Source organism: Pararge aegeria, chromosome 25 (genome assembly GCF_905163445.1).
Source record: "Pararge aegeria chromosome 25, ilParAegt1.1, whole genome shotgun sequence".
In the NCBI taxonomy this organism is placed as follows: Eukaryota; Metazoa; Arthropoda; class Insecta; order Lepidoptera; family Nymphalidae; genus Pararge; species Pararge aegeria.
In genome coordinates this window covers 2,908,111-2,923,386 of record NC_053204.1, presented here as the reverse complement: position 1 = coordinate 2,923,386, position 15,276 = coordinate 2,908,111, and the positions used below count along the sequence as shown (strand labels likewise).

At 35.3% G+C, this 15,276-nt stretch overlaps 3 protein-coding genes across 3 annotated transcripts in view; 1 reads left to right on the top strand and 2 right to left on the bottom strand.

The window, feature by feature from the left end:
• LOC120634907 overlaps positions 1-2,301 on the top strand; it is a 127,812-nt gene extending 125,511 nt beyond the window's left edge. The window contains exon 19 of the mRNA XM_039905786.1: positions 261-2,301. Coding sequence (XP_039761720.1) covers positions 261-443 — 183 coding nt within the window. The 3' untranslated portion in view covers positions 444-2,301. The remainder of the gene's footprint in view (positions 1-260) is intronic.
• A 7,029-nt stretch (positions 2,302-9,330) lies between these two features.
• On the bottom strand, positions 9,331-10,698 carry LOC120634854. Its single transcript, XM_039905687.1, has one exon. It carries the CDS (start codon positions 10,595-10,597, stop codon positions 9,359-9,361), a length of 1,239 nt encoding a protein of 412 aa, XP_039761621.1. The 5' UTR covers positions 10,598-10,698; the 3' UTR covers positions 9,331-9,358.
• A 9-nt stretch (positions 10,699-10,707) lies between these two features.
• On the bottom strand, positions 10,708-14,935 carry LOC120634855 (m7GpppX diphosphatase). The gene is made up of 4 exons (XM_039905688.1): positions 14,593-14,935; positions 13,117-13,262; positions 12,080-12,304; positions 10,708-11,079 (listed from the first exon to the last, which is right to left on the bottom strand). Exons 1-4 carry the CDS (start codon positions 14,933-14,935, stop codon positions 10,777-10,779), a joined length of 1,017 nt encoding a protein of 338 aa, XP_039761622.1. The 3' UTR covers positions 10,708-10,776.
• Between the last annotated feature and the right edge of the window lie 341 nt (positions 14,936-15,276).

The following is a 15,276-nucleotide window of genomic DNA, read 5'->3' as shown; positions in this document are numbered from 1 at the left end:
TGTTAATTATTTTTTATGAGTGTTACATATCCTGCCAAGATTAGCGTGCAAAAATTAGACGTTAATCATTATATTAATTATCCACATTAAATATCAGCCATCATCTCATTATTATTATATTAAGTGGAAATAATAAATAATTTTGACTATATATGTCAGAAATAATAAACCTTAAATTTATCCTGATGCTCCATATCCATCTCGTAGGCTACTTTTCACAAGTTTTAACTACAGCCGTGTGTGGTTTTTTTTTCTTTCAGGTAATAGAGGAAGTTTATTTAGACCACGGCAACACTTCAAAGTCGCCGAATCCTCAAACAACGTTCATAGTTAAAACTAGACAACGACGGTACTATCTCATGGCCCCGTCCGGGGAGGCGGCTAGAATATGGATAGACGTTATATTCACCGGTGCACAGGGATACACGGAATATTTAGAGTGAATATTAATAATATAATATTCATGAAGTTATATTGGATTATGAATGTGATTACATTCTGCGTAATGTATCATTTTTAAGTCATTTATGAATATTACTAATATTCTATTCTGATTGTTGAATGTTATGAATATAATAACGCCTACAGATTTTTCTCATGTTGATTATAATGAATTTACTATTATTAAAGCATGTTCTAAATATAAGTAATATTCGTAAATGTTAGATTCGTATTGAATTATGGGTATAATAGTGCCTACTGACTTTTCTGAGGGTTTATTAACGGATTTGATATGTGCTAAATATTTAAAGTTCGAGTGAGAGTAAAATCTTTGTAAAGTTGGGAGTGATTATGCTAAATATTTTGAGAGTTGAATTACATTATAAAGTAGTTCCTGATAGATAGGTGTGAATTATAGAAAGAACATTATTCTGAAGATAATATTGGTCATATATTATGAAAGTGATATTCCATTCTGAACTGAATATTCTAAATGTGAATATTGCGTATTATTGTGATCGTGATTATACGTTTATAATATTCATAATATTTACTATATTGAGTTATAGTGAACGGTTTTGAGAGACTTATATTGATTGCTATAAAATATAGGTACAAAATACGAACGACATAGGAATTAAGTATATTTACATACATGTATAGTATCATACGATATTTTATTTATATTTTATGGGATCCGCAAAAAAATGTGGACTTCACATATATATGATATCGATAATAATTATATAAACATATTATATACTCTACTAGCTTTCTCGATGTAGATCTAAATTTTATTTTTTGCGGGTGCCTTATTATTTTTGTATTCATAAAATAGTACATTTTTTATACCGTAGTATTATACACCCATGTTATGCCATGTATATCTATCATGTTATCAAATAATAAATATTGCTATGAAATCGATTTCTAAACGATTTTAATAAAATATTATTCCTATCAAAGTGCTTATGCTTAAAAGTAACCAAACAGTATTTATATGAGAATAAAATGTATAGACAATAAAATATAAACTATCTGTGCCAATTATTAATTATATAATATATACTACGGCCGCTATTTTTATACATTTATCGGTTAATATCGGTGCCTTGTAGAAGACTGATTAATTTCAGAGGAATTACCATTATTGAAGTAAATATTTAAAAAATGTATCGTTCATATTATTAGAAAGTCAATTTGAAATATTTTTCATATTTATAAAAATTAAAAAAAAAACAATTATTATAACAAGTAATATTGCGTTAAATTGTGCACGCTTATTAAATTAGTAATAACAATGTTACCATAATTAAAAATAAAATCAATGGGCAACTTTTACATTGTCTATAGAATCGAATAAAATCAGAAACGTATGTTATGGCTACAATATGAAGTATCATAATTTCAGGTACAGTTAGTTAGGCAGTTACTTTAATTTTTATTATACTGTTGTAAATATTATATGTTCATTTTACATCGCTTCGTTGCATTTTAAATATTTGTTTAAATAGGAAAATCATCTCACTAGTAGATCAATATTTGCAACTGTACCTACCCTATTTAGTACTAACTTAAACCCAGTTTAATTTTATATACATAGATTATTAATATTATTTCTTATTGCATTTACATTTTGCATACATTATATAACATAACTTTTAAGTACAAAAATCGTAATTTCTATTACGATAACTTAATACCAGTGTAGAAACACATTTGTATTTTTAAGGCTTGCAAAACTATTTTATCTTTTTTTAAGTAATGGCTGATACCAATATTTTAGTGTAAGGTCACAGTATCTAAACGAATCTAATAATAAATAATTAATTGCATCCTTGAAATAAAATATTCCTTTTATTGCATTGTTTTCTTGCTCGCCACTCTGCCCTAAATATTTTAGATTTATGTTTCATTCGGTAAGTAATTCTGTGGTAATTGGAAATGATCATAACTTTTATTGATTAGTTATTTATTCGGGTTTGATAAAATTATATTAATTTGAATTTCCTATTGCCTTTTTCCTTCGCAAATGAGAATTAATACTTTTTTATCGTACTTTCCAATGACAATACTTTCAATTAAAATTCCAATCCAGTCCAATTTGATAATTTAGTCTGAACTCTGAACTATGTCTGAACAGTGAGTTTACAAAATATATATAAGTTCAATGGATCTGAACTATTAGAAACAAGCGGCATTAGCTGTCATAGGTTTTTACTTTCAATTCAATTCAATTCTTGTTTATGGCTTTTGTCTGCGCCAACTGGGCACAAGGTATTTCGCCAATGTCTTGTAGATGAAGAAGGCACGAAGGAGATTGATCGGTGAAACTAATGAAAAGTTAATTTTGAATTTGTACCAAGAAATAGTTGTTATTAGCTAGTTAGCTCTTTAACCTAAGGACACAGACAACATATGCATATATATCTTACACGGATATTTTTTGTACATTATACTTTAATTTTATTACTTACTATATATTTACATAAAAATCTACAATAAGGACTGAAAACAAACATTAAAAAACATTTAACACTCAAAGGACGGGGGACTTTGGGAGGAAGAATGGTGGGATTATGAAGGTTAACTCATGTTTCTTGGGACGTAAACTTTTACAGTTCCACTGTAGCAGGGTTATTGGGCCCATTTTGGAGTAGTTTAAAAAGTTGGCTTAAGTTTTTGGCAACGTTGGGCGGTAAGGGAATTTCACTACATGGAGCGACAATACTAAGTAGAAATTCAGAGATAAACTCAAGCATTTTACCTTGGGAGGGAGGGTTCTCAACATTGTTGTTGAGAGCGCATCCATTAGGAAGGGATGAGGAGTAATCACCGACAATAGTCTGAACAGCTTTTTTATCGTAGCCCTTTGCTAGAGGAGCTCGGGGACGAGGAGAGCGGAAAACTGTTTGCCGGTAGGAGGTTTTGGAGGAAGTTACATTAGTAGGAGTAAACATTTCTTTTGTTATCTCAGCATAGGACCTGCGGACAGGAGGAAACTGAGATGATGCTTCAATGTAAGATTTATTATTCTGAGACATGACCATTTTAATAGATTGCTGCCTGGAGAATTCTGGGCAGTCTTTATCAGTAGCAAAATGACTACCAGAGCAGTGTAAACATGTAGATAATTCCTTGATGACCAAACATGAGTCACCTGTATGGGGCTGAGCACATCTGTAGCATCTGGGCTTAGATCTGCAGATTGTTTTAATGTGGCCAAAACGGCAGCAGTTCTGGCACTGTATTGTTGGAAGTTTATATGTTTCAACTGGCAGTGAGGTGTGGTATGAATATACCTTAGCAGGAAGCATTTGCCCCCTGAAGGTTAGGACAACAGATTGGGTAGGCACCCAAGTGATGACACCCTCTGTGACAGATTTTCTGTTCAGTCGCCTTGATTTCAGAACCTCACCACAGCCAGGCGGGAGCTCTAGCGAATCAACAAGCTCGTCCATCGACCAGTCCACGGGAACTCCTTTCACCAGCCCCATTCTGGTTATGTTGTATGTGGGAATTATAGCTCTATATTTGCATAACTTCAAAACTGGACTAACCAGAAAGTTGTTGGCAGCTTGGGCAGAAGTAAACTCTACAGTAATTTTGTTGCGGCCTATATTTTTGACGCCGTCGTGGATAATTGAACCAATTTTGTGTTTGTGCAAGAATTGACCGAAATTTATAGCCCGTAATGACGCTCCAGAGGATGGGTCCTCCACTTCCCGTGAGACTTGGACGATAAAAGGCCCATTATCATCGTCAGAGTATGACTTGGCGCCTTCGGTGAAGGAAGGATGTATGTAAAGGCTTTGAACGGATGGGTTTACCAGAGTAGGATCAGTTATAGTTTTTTTGGCCGCATATACGTTGGTATCCTCTCCTTGTCGTTTGCGAGACGAGGCTGATGCCCCCGGGTCGGGCGGCTCAGGAGGTGTATCTAGATCCATTTTACTGGAAACACTATAACTACAGACACATAATAAATATTTAACCAACACCAAATACGGTTAGATTTATACGAATATCACCAATAACAACTATTTCTGCTGCTGTGTAAATTCACATAAAACACCGAAATTACACCGGAATCTCACTAACACGTGTGCACAAATTGACAGGCCAAGTTACAGTTCAATATAAACAACACCAAATCCTTTTCAAGACGAGTTTACAGTAAAATCAAAGAAAAATTTGAGAAAACCGCGTCCGCCATGTACGAAGTTTCCCGCCGAAAAAACGGTTTTTACTTTATCTGTTTATTCTTACCCAAAGAGTATGTAAACATTACCACGTTTATTACTCAAATCTCATATGAAAGAGCTGCTAATCCTAAAGAAAGACCATAGAGTTCTATGAATATATGTGTCTGGGACAATGACGTATTAGTTCCCATCACTAGAGAATATTGGTATTCAGTTAAAATCGGTGACGCTCTGACATTTTAGTAAAATGTGTTATAACATCCGGTGCACTACAGCGTGTTAACTTAAAACCGCGCTACGTAGCGTCGTCTATTGCCTATGTCTACTTAATACTCCCTACAATTAGCACTAAACACATTCAAGCTGTAATTGTACCACAGAACAAAATAAAGTTGGGCTGTTGCATAGATAAAATAAACTTGTAGAATAAAGTCGACTTTTTGGCTGTACGGTGATATTACCTTTGCATTTCCCTATGGAAAGAATAAAAAGAAAAGTTGACTCATGTCAGTTCACAGCTTCACACTTACAGCTTACAGTTGTTCAATGTTAATGTTGTGCTTGGAAAATCTGTGGTAGGTACTTGTTATCAATTGGTGGAGTAGGTTGTGTTTTAAGCATTTAATTTATTTTAAGTAAATTTTAAGGTACCAAAAGTTTTCTTCGTTCCTTCGCTAGTCTATTTAAAGCCCTAAGCTACTCACTGTATCGATATTACTTGCGAGAGAGTTCAAAATACGTGCACAATGGAAGCAAGTAAAGTTGATAATAATTCAAGCAAGACGAAAGCTGGAAACTGGTTCAGCCGTTGGTTCACAAGATATTTACTGGCGACTGAATTGTACATGGTGGAACCCTGGGAGAAGGTTTTCATACGTATCCTTTTTATATTTTTTTTTTCTACCGTTATCAACCCTTTATGCCGTGTGGTGACGGCAGATCAGAACGGTTGTCACAGTTGTGACCACCCCACAGCTTCCCACGGGTGATGTACGAAGCGACTAAGGAGAGCGGGTGGAAGCGGCATCTGTATTACTACTACAATCTACTCTAGTCACCATTGGGTAAGACCTTTAGTAACTGTAAAAGGCTAGTGATGATTATCAGAAGCGTGCATAGAGAAAGACAAAATGAACAAAGCTCCAGTACGAGTTATAAATACTTAAGGGTAGGCTTTCTCTAACTCTACAATGCCTCTCCTTAAGTTTTTTACAACTCTTACTGGAGATTTTATATCATCTGCATACCCTGTGCATGCATACCCTCTTTGCACCCCACTGATGAGTATCAACCTCTTCATTCTCATTTGTTTCATTGGCTCATTAAAAAGCACGGGTCATCTTTCAGACTGATTAAAGTTTCGGTAGACTTCGCACACATTTGAGAACAGCACACATAACTAAGTAAATTGCTAAGTGTGTAAATTTATGTATTGTTCATTTTAATTGCGATTTCCCGTCTCTCATGTTTTATTGTTACCTGGCAGAGATCACTTTTAGTGATAAGGTTGCCTTTTGCTTTTAATTTTTTTTAACTACATTTGTAATATCTCCTTTACTACGCAATAAAGATGTTTAAATAAATAAAAAATAAATTTAAGAAGCGTTAAAAAAAGTCTGGGTCGTGTTCAAGAGGCTGAAGCCCTCATTGCTATGTGTAGTGCTAATTAATATCATTTCTTAATGTTTACTGGACTGAGGTCATTTGAATTATTACTCTTCGCAAGGTAACATGTTAATTTTACTATATTTTCCTCAACTACCGTACTTAGTTAATTAGTGAGTCAGTTGTTTGCATCACGTAAGAACCCAGATTGCTTTCCTGTTTTGTTCAAAAACATGTATTAACGTTTCAAATTATGAATTATTATTATAAGGTTTTGCTGGAGCACAAGTTTTAGTGTTGCCATGTTTGAGTAAGAATCACCTTTTGTTAATATAGTAATAATTGACAAATAGCATAAGATAGGACTTCAACTTCACTTTCGGGGGGTAGAGTTCAATCCTAGCACACACCTCTAACATTTCTAAGTTATGTGCATTTTAAGCAATTTAAATATCACTTGCTTCAACGGTGAAGAAGAACGGAAACCAATTAGGGTTAGGATTACAATACTCAATAACAGGTTAGTCTGCTACCATCTTAGACTCTTCACTAGTCACTACTAACTTGTAATGGAATATAAAAAAATAAATAAAAGAAGGTAAGGAAGTATAAAGTATCAGATAATCAGTAAAAATAATTTTCTTGTGTCCAAAATACTCTATGTAAACAGTGAACGAAACTTTTAGAAGTTAGAAAGAATTACCGCAATTGCTACGCACCTCTAACTTTTCGGAGTTATGGTCGTTTTTAATTTAAGCAATGAAATATCACAATATGCTTGGAAAACATCGTGCATCTGCAAGCATGAGAGTTCTGCAATGTTCTCAGGGACATGTGAAGTCAAACCATCGATTGGCCAGCTTGATGGGTAATGGCCTAAAACCTACTCATTCTGTGAGGAGACCTGTGGTCTGTTGTGGGCCAGTAAATAATAAGGCTTAACACTTTCGCCTTAAGGTTGTGTTCCTTGCATGCCCTGTGAAGTGTTGCTTTGTTAATAGACGATGGTTTACCACTCCACCAAACAGATTGCAATCGGTTTGGTCCGTCAATAAGATAACATAACCGACGTTTATAAATCTATTCTTTAATCGCACGGGTTATAATTGTCCCCATCTTAAGGAAAACAAAACAATAGGTAAATATATTTCCCATAGCGTAACAACTTGTGCAGTTTACGTATTTCCTTAACAGTAAAAACCCAGATGTTATTTTCGCTATTGTGTTCGGATTGTTCTGGTACTTCAACTACTCCATCATCGTGTACGTCATCGCTCAGATAAGGCAGTCGCCGCATTCACAGGGATCACTCACATAGGTTTATTGTTTTAGATATATAAGAGAAATTGCCTAGCCAGCAACTTACGGCTAACGTCACGATGGCACATGAAGTTTAGGAACTGATGAAATATCTAATTATTATGGTGCCAGATTAATAATTTAATTTAATTAATCAAGACCTACACAGTTTACTTAAAAATAAGAATGAAGAAGACAATATGTCATACCAACACGAAATTAAACTTTGAAATGTATACATTTAAAAATAAGTGATAATTTAAAATAGTAATTTCAAATAGTACTCTCGCTAAATCTAATCGCACGCGTTGGAAGCCCTGAAAAGGTTTTTTTTTTCTTTGATGCTCCGCTCCTATTGGTCCTATTAAGTACATCAAGAAACCGTTTACACGACTGATATTGAAGCACATAAAAACATTCCACCATAGTGTTGTTTCTTGAACAGACAGAATTAGCAGTTGACAGTAATTATTTGTTCTAACCGTTTACCATAAAATACGGAAAATGTTTGTGAGCTAGCAACATTCCGCGGGTGTGAAGTGAACCGTGCTCGGGGCGTTTTCACTGTTTTAGGCTGATTGAGGTTTCTGTTGGTTTTTAATTCTGTTTATAGCCTTTCTCGATAAATGGTAAATCAGAATCTTCAAAATCGGTTGAGTAGATCCAGAGATGACCATACATGCCCATACAACCTAAAAAACTTTACCTCTTTATAAAATTTGTAAAGATAGTGGCATCTCATCTCTAGACCACAGGTGGCTGGTTAGGCACTTCCATTCCATAAGTTCGTAATTTAATAATAAAAGCCTAATCTTGGTTTATTTAAAATATGTTAAAGAATATGTTACTGTTGTAATAAAGTTTAATAAAGTAAAAGTAAAAACCTATTTATTACTAAAACTTGTTTAAATCTAACCTGTCCTTATCCAGTGAAATTGTTGTAGTAGTAGTAGAGCTTTTTATGACAGAGCTCCTCTGAGCTTACTCCTGCCGTTAAGCAGCATTTCTGTGTTCCGGTACGCATGGCGTGGTTGACGGTTTAATAACAGGCACACGAGGTTTAACTACTACGTCTAAGAAAGACGGAAAAGCTGGAGTATGGATTGCTCTAACTTCTCAGCTCAACATTAACTCGACTGTGAGATGGTGATAACAAAAAAAACCTGGCAAGTGTGTTGTGGGTTCTTAGACCAGGGCGCGTTTCGAACGCTCCTAGCTTTAGTTTAAAGTTTACGAATGCATATATCACCATCACCTAACCTTAGTGTTAACATGTTAAATGTATGAATGCTTCATAAGTTCCTGTGATAAGGTCTACATTAATCAAACATTTTTGAATTGGGATACATGGCGGAAGTTTGTAGGACGTGTTCCTTTCATAGCCAGCGTAGTGTAGCTGTTTAATGGCGTTATATTAGCGTGCTCTTAAAGGCACGGGGTTTGGGGTGCCTTTAAGAGCACGTTAATCGACATCGACTATTGTCACCTTTGATGAGATTTAATCAAACATAGGCACAAGGATGTGGTAATAACCACTGGAGCCCACCGACACGCACTAGAGCAGCACGTTGGGTTCTCGCTCTAATACCATCCCTCATATGAGAGAAGCCTGATCATGATTTTCATCTAGTATGATGATAAATAATGGTAAAATCTGGCGTGCTACACGAAGTAGAAGTCTATGAATTCGATGTATTTGACAACACTACCTCCTTGTCTCCGCCAAATCTAAACCAATTAGTAGTGAAACTAATATAAAGCGTGTAATAAAACAACAGTCACAGAATTTAAGTAAATTTAATCTGTGTTCAAGCTTTTAAATAACTGACAGTATAACCATTTGTATAACGGAAAGACTCAGGCACTTTCAACGACATTTGCTCCAAATGATTAAGGCCATGACTAAACATGCTTTTTGATATATCAGTACTAACTGCACTTGGATCAGCGAGCCAAGTTTCCACCTCGTCGTTGAGTTCCAATTCAATTTTATACAAGATCTTCGTTAAATAGCTCGACTTTAACATAACTCTATCAGGCTTGATAGAATTTTCATCATTTCTTAACACTTGTAACTCTTTATCCATCACCCATATTAGTAAATATTGCTTTGTTGATGCAGACATAGTACATTCCAGAACAATTTTACACATCATTGTATATTGTAAACCGAGATTGAACTCACGAGTCAAACTTTCTACCGTGTAAATAAAGTCATCAATTGTAACATCTTGCGTTGGCTTCTTGTGCGTAAAGATATGTTTTATATTAGAATTATGATGTATTTTAACATCGTTATTGTAAAATTTCACCGTATCCTTATTTTTAACACCCAACCATGATAAGCAACGGTTGCAATGGTAAATTGTTCGTTTTGAATTAAATTTGTTAGCTTTCTCTGATAGGATTGTGTTGTTGACAACGAAAAAAGTTAATCTGTATAAAAAATCGAGATTATTTGGTTTCAGTACATCGTCATGAGAAGTACTGCTACCATGGGAGTGACCGTGGCAAAACCATTCGGACATATCCAGATTAGCTGTCGGCAATTCTAAAATCCTGTCGAACTTAACCGAACCGTGCGATAGTACATTAGAACAATTGCCGCAAACAATTTTCATATCTTCTTTTGCATTAAAATTAACTTCCAATTTATCAACTTTTATTTCTTTGCTAATGCTGCTAGTTGAAATTATTTCTGAATAAAAGTTACCACCATTCTTTGGTTCGGTTAAAATTCTAAACGATACAGTGTTTTTCTCGATTTTAAGACACGACATGGAATTCGGTATTATAAAACAGAATTCCTGTATAGGAATAACGCATGTCACGTCCGATTCTTCTTCAGAGTAATCAGATAGGCTTTCTATAGATGACAAACTATCGTATCTTTTCAAATCGTTATCATAATAATTTAGTACAATGCAATTCGATTGTATACTAATTTTCAAATTGCAATCCTTTTTAAAATCCACATTAGTTGTAATGTAGACATTGCAGCTGCGTAAACGGGAACGCAGTTCCATGAAGACACTTTTCACCAGCATTTTTATATATTTTCTAATTTATGTGGCCAAATTGGGTATTCCCAGCTTTATCCGACCAATTTAACTATATTGGACCAAATGAAGTATATTGGGCCGATGTAACGTATGTAACGTCCAATTTAACTATATTGGACCAAATGAAATATATTGGGCCGATGTAACGTTAAATTAACTATCACTTATTTATCAATTAATTCTACATTCTGTTTGATTCTCTTAATGTAACCATTTGTTTCATAAACGTTGAAGAGGGTATCCATCTCACGGATTGTGAAGGGTAATGTAGCTTTCTGGTAGTAATTGCTCATCATTTCAATATTATCAATGACTGTGTCGAGTAAATGCGATTTCTCTGCATATATCCCGGGTGCTTCGTGCTTCAAATAAGTGAAGTGTACGTGAAGATGGTAGAAAGACGGTTGGTAGTGCAAGTAAATTCGCAATTGGCTGCCAGCGACGTTGTACTTATCGAGGATTGCTTTCTGTAAAAATAAAATAAATATATTACAACAATACACACAACTCTCTATCAATAACACGCATCTAGCCCCAAAGTAAGCGTAGCTTGTGTTATGGGAACTAGAATGACTGATTAATATTTTTATGAATAATATACATAAATACTTAGAATTTTACTTAGAATTTAAATTGTGCGGGACGATATATGCGAAAGCAGTGCAGAGGTATTAAGCGGTACGTGGATTGGAGAGAGAGGCAGGACGCCGCCCACATAGTGATTTGTTAAAGACAGTATTTTCGTGTATAATAATTAGTGGTATTAATATTAGTGAGCACTTAGAATTTGTTATAGCACTTAGAGATTAGTATATTTAGAAATATTTTCCTAAATTGTAACATTTTTGTGATTGGTCGAAACAACGAGCTCTGATTGGCTGAGAGAATAGAACCAATCAGAGGGCCTATACATTTGTGACGAATTTGAAACAAATACCGCACCCGATTGTAAGCCGGGGCAGTTCCCACCGGCAAGCGGTAGCCGTACTCCAATAGTGGAAGAAGTTCTCCGGAGTTTTCCTTGCTACTACTACCCAACCAACCCAGCTACAGTTTAATGTACAGAAGTGTACAAGAATATACATATAAAGACCCAGACACTGAAAAAAAATTCATGCTCATCACACAAACATTTTCCAGTAGTGGGAATCGAACCCACGGCGGCCTTGGACTCAGAAAGCAGGGTCGCTGCAAAATGCGCCAATCGGCCGTAAAAAAAAAAAAACTGTATTACCGGACATGTCCGGACAATTCCGGACATCTGGCAAACCTAATCATGATAATACCTAACATTGTATTCCATTTAGATGAAGTAACCTTCTTTAAAATAACAACCTCACCAATTCTGGCAATATTTATTTGTGTATGACAGTTGTTATTCTTCATTTCTGATTCTCAACCGGCTATGCAATTTTTGTGTAACACAAAAAAACATAAAAATTGCATCATAATCATTAAAAAATTTACCTTTCCCTCGTCACGAACTCTCTTCAACAACAGCAAATGGCTGCCATCCAAATCCCTCAATGATTTTATCCCTCTCTGTCTGACAATAGCAAGTAGATACAAGGTCTCTTTAGTCAGACCATCCCACTTCAGGTCGGGAAGTAGAACAAAGCCTTCCTTCTCACATTTGTTGTCATATACAACTCTGTCCTGCTCACTCTTTCCCTCTAAGATGTTGTATACCCACTGGAAATAGTTTAAAGATGAGTTTAATAATAAGACTTGGATGATGTGACCTTGATCAAACCCAGCCTATTAATGACTTGCTACAGACATCCTTGCTAATAGGAGCTGTAAATAGGGCTGATTAAACAACAAGAGTTTTGTTGTACCTGTTAAGTAATGTGGAACGCATATCAATTATCCACTGCAGTAGTGAGCTCTCTTCTTTTATAAACTAACAGCTAAGCTCTTGTCAATGTAGCCTTATCCAACAACCTATTTTTCTCCTTTTTATAAGTGCCCATCTTTCGTTTTATTAGTCCCACAAAAGATGGTCTTATTTCCCTCTACTTTTCATTCAGTGTAGTCTGTGGTCATGAATAAACGTAATGATTGTCTGAATTTTCTCTGGTCTGAACTAGTGAGAAACCATTCGGCCATGGCTACTCACCACCATCTGACAAAAATGTGCAGGTTGTGCACTAACATCCTAGATTGCAACATCACTTACCACCAGCATAGCTAGGAGCTATGGAAGGAGACAATTATATCCCCGGGGAAAGGATAAAAATGTATCTTCTCGCTTGCTTGCTTTATCAACTCCCAGAGCACTGGTGCACAAGTGGAAATAATATCCAAATAGTATATGTGTAATAATAAACAGGGGGTTCACTTCGCTTATTCCATGTTCCCATGCTTTAGCAGGTACACACGTTAATTTTATCCATAGTGGGGGTATATAATTTTTATCTCCTGCCCGTGCTAGCCCTGCTTGTGAGATTGAAGTCACAGGCTACTGGAATAAATAAATAACACTTCAAACGTTCATTATTTACCTGCAAATTAAATTGCTCCTTTTCAATATGAGTTGATGTAAACTTTTCATACAACTGTGGAGTCTCTTGTATTATGTGCGATTCTTGTTGACTGTATTTAGCTATGTGCTTGTCTGTAGCTGGATAAATTATTGTTGTTTTAACACCTGAAACATGAAATAAATGCATTTTGAATTGAATTTGAATATTATATAATAGGTCTACTTTATAAGCACTTTTGGAACAAGTCAGTCTGTTAATAGTGGTTCTATCTCAACTGGTTTGTAAGATAGAATTCACAAAGGTTCAAACTGCAGTGAACCCCCCTGAGAGTGATGCCATAGTCCTAGTACTAGGCTTTAACAAAATCTGTACAGTGAAATTCATTTCTTTATTTGCAATCCCACCCTAATACTCTAAAATATGCTGGCTGTGGTCATAGGCCGGTCAGGCTTCACAGACTGGTGAAACCTGGAGTAGTTCTCAACAAAATGATGCTGTGTGTGTGGTGGGATTGGAAGGGCATTATTTATTATGAGCTGTTACCACCAGGCAGGACCGTCGATTCTAAACTCTATTGCGAACAACTGATGAGGTTAAAGCAAGAAGTTGAGATCTTTTGCCACTCAGCAAAAATTAAGAGTTCGGCAGGGGGGTATTAATGCATCCGCCGTATAGTCCTGACATTGCCCCTTCAGATTTCCACCTGTTACTCTTCAGAATTCTTTAGGCAGTGTCATGTTCACATCACAAGAGGACCGTCAAAACTACTTGTTGCAGTTTTTTGATCAGAAGCCCCAAAACTTCTATAGCAATGGGATTATATCCCTACCTACAAGATGGCAAAAAGTTATCAAACCGAAAGTGAAGCCGAAGTCCTAGTACTAGGCTTTCACAAAATCTGTACAATGAAATGAATTTCTTTATTTGCAATCCAACCCTTATACTCTAAAATATGCTTTAGAGACTATAGCTGTAAAACAAGAGCAAGAGATGTCTTCTCTAACTATAGCCCACATGTGTCTGGGTATGGTGGATTTTAGGAAAAAGAAGCAATAAGTTCATTAAGTATATAATTTTATATTACCAAAAGATTCAAATTTAAAAGAAAGTTATTTTGTAATTAAACGTTCTGTTTTTTTAGAGTTATGACTCAACATACCAGATTCGCACACAAAGAAAGCATACCCGAGTTCAATTTATGATCGCTTTATCTTAAATTGTGTTACCATATTGTTATCGCGTAATTCTGTATGCCATTAGCGTTTATTACTATGAGTAGGTACTTTCGTTAATGCCTTTTGACGCAATAAAATATATCACAAATCGTCTTTGACGCAATAACAGGAATATATCACAAATCGTAAGAATAAATACGTTACTCACGTATGGTACAAAAATAACTACTTAGTACTAAATATTAAACGCAAGTTGAGAAAGCCTTGAAATTTGAAAGTGCAAGAATATTACTTTGCAAATATTTGAGTTTCCGCTTACCGTTTATGCTCGAGTTTGGAAAACACACGTAGTTCCCATAAATATCGTTCTGGAAGAACGTGCGTAGCTCGCTGTCTTCAGAGAAATAGCCCTTTTCATTCAATTCTTCTTCTTTGAAAGCATTTTTTTCCAATATCACCAACGCTTCACCACTTTTGTCTCTGAAGTTTCCGAGTGCACAAACAATTTTTCTATTTGTATTGTTGTTTAAGATTTTACTGGGAACAAAGTCTTTTAATTGCAATTGTGATTCTTTTACGCCGTTCTCATTTTGGTCGCATTTTTTGAATTTCTTTACGCAAAGCGAACTAATATCGTCACTTTGGCAATTACCGTCGGACATTTTGTGACAGTGTTGTCATTTGCGAAAATATTTAGAATACGAGAAGATTGTACTATGCACGTACGCAATGAGGATTCAAACACTATATTCAATTATAGTGCTTTTTACAACATTCTGTATACTTTTCATCCCCTGCTTTTTTTATTTATTCCACTACAAGTTAGCCCTTTACTGTAATGCAAACTGCAACTGCAACTGCAGATTTACTGCAATGTCACCTGGTGTAGTCTAAGATAATAAATAAATAAATAAAATAAATATACTACGACAATACACACATCGTCATCTAGCCCCAAAGTAAGCTTAGCTTGTGTTATGGGTACTAAGACGACTGATGAATA